We start from the raw sequence: 4,218 nt of genomic DNA on the forward strand, positions 1-4,218 counted from the left end.
AAAAAAAAAAAAGTAATATAAGAAAGAAGAAATTACATGAAAAAAGGGAGCTGAAATATGATCATTTACAATTATATTGATTTCAACTATTAAATTAATTACAAGAAAACTTACTTTACTTCTCTGCATCTGATAGGTGTAATATTTAATTGCGATAATAATAAAACAAGATATAAATGGTATACTTTCGAGTATCACATCGATATTTCCATTACAGGAACAAATCAATGCTATCTGTCGATAATTTTATAGTTAACACAATAACTTAATTAAAATTTTGTTACATATACTCGCATACACATACACAGTCATATATTAAATTTGTTAATACCTGTGTGATAACAAAAACTGTAAATATAAGATTAACAATGAATCTACGGAAAAAACAATCATTCGAATTTTGATAAGGTCATTGCCCTATCAGCACTAACAAACGTTTGTTAACTTTGTAATAAGGGTGCTCAAATGTCTCCATAACGTTTCGAAAGCATAAAGCATTCTAAAGTTATCGATGTAAGTACCCCTTTCACTGGGTAGATCGGCATAAAATAATCAGAGATCTTTTTTCTCATAGAAAATCCCCTTCGTGTTACCTGCATATTGTATCACGTCGAATGGACAAGTATTAATTTGCTGTCAAGTGACTGTCAAAAAAAAAAAAATATTTCCCGATTGGAAAAAGAAACTTGAAAGTATGTAATTTTCTTTAACTTCAGAAAAGCTTCAGATCTTTGTCGTCTCCCCTATACAAAATCAAATCTATTATTTAATTGATTTTTTCTCTACGAATAAGTCTACTCACTACTGTCTTATCGCATATTTAACACCATTGTACTCTCATATCAATTTGTCTTTTTAATTACTTAGTGCTGTATATGCATTATACTCTTAAACCAATATATATTCTTAATTTCTTTTTTATATATTTAATTTCAGTTAATACAATTCTAATCTAGTTTTCAAGAGAGAAGATTTTCATGATCTTCAAACGAGAATTATCAACGTGTAAAGATTATTGCACGTGATTAATCGACACCTATATAATAACTATAAGTAATTAATAACATTGATAGCTAATGCACCGATGAAATTACCATAAAATACGAAGTGGAAGTTTGCACGATCTGAAAAGAAAAATTGATCGTTGTGAAACAAACAAATTTTTCTATAGAATTAACATTTATAATATCATACCGTTGAAAAGCTTTCTAAACAAAATATGAATGTTTTTCCAGCAGTTAAATAACATGGCTGGAGACTTCTACGGATTACTAATAATATTAATCTGTGTATTTCGATTGGTGCCTCATACCACAGTCCGCTATACCTATAAAAACAAAAATGATTAATATAAAGATAAATGAATAATTATAGAATATTTAGCATTATTATCAATTATGTTACTAACGCTTTAATACATATATCGCTGCTATAATCGATTATCTTTTGACCAGGATAACACATGCAAAAAATGTGAACGAGTTGAGCAGCTGCAAAGGCTATATATCTGAACGCTTCACTCGATTTTTTCAACACTATTAGTATCTATAACAAGAATACAAATGATTAAAATGATTGATACGATATCTAAAAAAAAAAAAAAAAAGGAAAAAAAAAAGACAGGAAATAATTATGACTTACTTGATATAAAGAAAGACTCATGCACACCAAACTCGAGCCAACTTGGAAAAGTAAAAAAAACGAATAAGAAGATTCAATGAGTTCAGCGAACCTTTTGAAAAAACCAAAACAAGAAGAAGAAAACAAGAAAATAAAAAAAAATTTTAACCACAATTAAATTTTTAATTACATAAAATTATTAATCTTTATGTACTAACTCTAATGCCCTTTTATGTATTTCAATGGTACGGATGACATGTTCAAAGCACATCCTTCGAGAACGATGATCTAACAAAGTTGTCAAATCAGTTTGACTCTTTAACAAATGTTCCAGACGAAATCTGTAATCGATGAAGTTACAAAAAAAAAAAAAAAAGAAAGAGGAAATTATAATCGGACATTTTATCAAATATTTGTTACCCCACTGCTGTGAATATACCGCAAACGTGTGAGTTGAATACCAACAAAAGGATATCAGCTGATATTAATACTGTTATTCCAATAACGATTACTATGCTCATGTGAAAGTAGATTGGAAAGAAATGTTGATCTTCATCGATAAAATATTCGCTTTTAAATATTGGTCTCAAAGGTCGAGAGTCGTTTAATGGTACAATTACATCCATGATACATGGAAAAAATGGCATTAAAAGGAACAACGTCATGCACGAGTATATATATGCTGTAGATGGTAAAAAAATAATGTTATCTATGTAACAAGATTATTAGTGATAATCTATATTAAATGTGTGCGTATCTTACATGTATACAAAAAAGTTAACAATTGTCCTTCCTCGCTATATTCACGCATGATATCTATTTCTTCTTTGGACTCCCATAATTTCCAATGTTTTATTATACGTTCGAAAAGATTTTTAATCTGTGACAAAATAAAAAAGATTTTCGTCGCATAGATATTATTAGTGTATATCTCGATTTTAACGAAAAGAAGAAAATAATGTAATTATACAAACTCACATTATTTCTGGATATATAAAACATGGAATATTTGGAGGTGATAGTTATCAATGAAGTTATAGGAGGTATAATTTCTATCAATGTATCAACGTTTCCATTAGTGTACAACAAGGATATCTATCGTTAAGTTTACAAGAAAAATAAATATTTAATAAATGAATACACATGGATGTATATTTAAGAATGATATATATTACCTGAGTAACACCAAAACTAATCAACAGGCTAATCACAAAGCACATACGAAAAACTCGATCGAACTTATCCTGATAAGGCCATTGTCCTACTAGTAACAAGAGACGTCTGTTAAGTCTATAGTAAGGATGCTCGAAAACCTCCATGGTGTTTCAAAAGAACAAACTATACTGTAGTAATCGAAGAAGGAAGAAAGAAAGGATTCCCCTTGTTGGGAGGGATCAACATAAAATAATCAGAAAGCTATCTTTAATCGAAAATATGATTCTATAGTGTCAAAGAAAAGGGAACAAGTATCAATCATCCCTCTACTGGGTTTAACAGACAAATAAGATAGGTTTTTGAAGAATGAAACTTACTGTTAGACCAAATGGTATATAATTTTCTTGATGTCAAACGTGCAATGTATAGAAACGAGTAGTTGTCATAGAATTTATTATTCAATCCCACCCGATACTGATTTTTTATGAGTGTATGTACCTAATGTATACTAGTCTCTGTGAACTATCATTTTATTGTACTTACTACTTTGTGTTCTTTTTCGTCGAAAGAAAAATATCGAAGATTATACTCCAAGGTAAATTCTTTTTTTTGATTTCTGTATGAAGGCTCAAATTGCAATTACATAATTGTAGATATTCTAATTTTCTTAATTTTCTTTTTTTTTTTTTTTTTTTTTTACATTCAATTCAGTACATTTTCTTTTCTTCTTTATTTTATTTTATTTTTTTTTTTTTGTACGTACAATTTAGTACACGGATGTGATAAATAGAACGATTATCTTAAACTATTTTAAAACTATAAACTATTAATATTATTATTATTATTATATTGATAATTAATGGACCGATGAAATTACCATAAAATAAGAAGTAGCAGTTTGTAAAATCTTGAAATGAAAAAAATAATATCAATAATTATTACTAAATAAATTTTATATATTGTAATTTATATTAATAATTATATTGTCCATACCGTTGCAAAAGTTTCTAAACAAAATATAAATATTTTTCCAGCAGTCAAATAAGATGGTTCCAAACTTTTTCGTATTACCAATATCAATAATTTATGTATCGACAATGGTGCTTCATACCATAGTCCATTATATCTATAAACAAATATCGGTTTGTATTGAAAATAGAATATTAATATCAAAATTAGTATTATACTTACGCTTTAATACGTATATCAGTGCTATAATCAATCATTCTTTGACCAGGATAACACATACAGAAAAGATGAAGCAATTGAGCAACTGCAAAATTGAAATACCTAAATGCTTCTGCTCTATTTTCCACAACTATCAACATCTATACATAAAGAATGCAAAAATATTAGAAGTATTACCTAACAATAAAGAAAAAAAAAGGAAGAAATTAACAATTACTTCGAACAAAGAGATACTCATGCATATCAAACTCAAGC

At 27.9% G+C, this 4,218-nt stretch overlaps 1 protein-coding gene across 1 annotated transcript in view; it reads right to left on the reverse strand.

Moving 5' to 3' along the window:
- Positions 1–4,218, reverse strand: part of LOC122635232 — a 13,859-nt gene that overhangs the window by 4,149 nt on the left and 5,492 nt on the right. Inside the window, exons 8-19 of the mRNA XM_043825192.1 lie at positions 3,967–4,103; positions 3,757–3,901; positions 2,796–2,942; positions 2,599–2,715; positions 2,383–2,500; positions 2,041–2,302; positions 1,839–1,961; positions 1,642–1,732; positions 1,409–1,545; positions 1,195–1,327; positions 1,083–1,124; positions 115–234 (exon numbers count right to left, since the gene is read on the reverse strand). Of these exons, the coding sequence (XP_043681127.1) occupies positions 115–234; positions 1,083–1,124; positions 1,195–1,327; positions 1,409–1,545; positions 1,642–1,732; positions 1,839–1,961; positions 2,041–2,302; positions 2,383–2,500; positions 2,599–2,715; positions 2,796–2,942; positions 3,757–3,901; positions 3,967–4,103 (1,572 nt within the window). The remainder of the gene's footprint in view (positions 1–114; positions 235–1,082; positions 1,125–1,194; positions 1,328–1,408; positions 1,546–1,641; positions 1,733–1,838; positions 1,962–2,040; positions 2,303–2,382; positions 2,501–2,598; positions 2,716–2,795; positions 2,943–3,756; positions 3,902–3,966; positions 4,104–4,218) is intronic.

Source organism: Vespula pensylvanica, chromosome 17 (genome assembly GCF_014466175.1).
Source record: "Vespula pensylvanica isolate Volc-1 chromosome 17, ASM1446617v1, whole genome shotgun sequence".
In the NCBI taxonomy this organism is placed as follows: Eukaryota; Metazoa; Arthropoda; class Insecta; order Hymenoptera; family Vespidae; genus Vespula; species Vespula pensylvanica.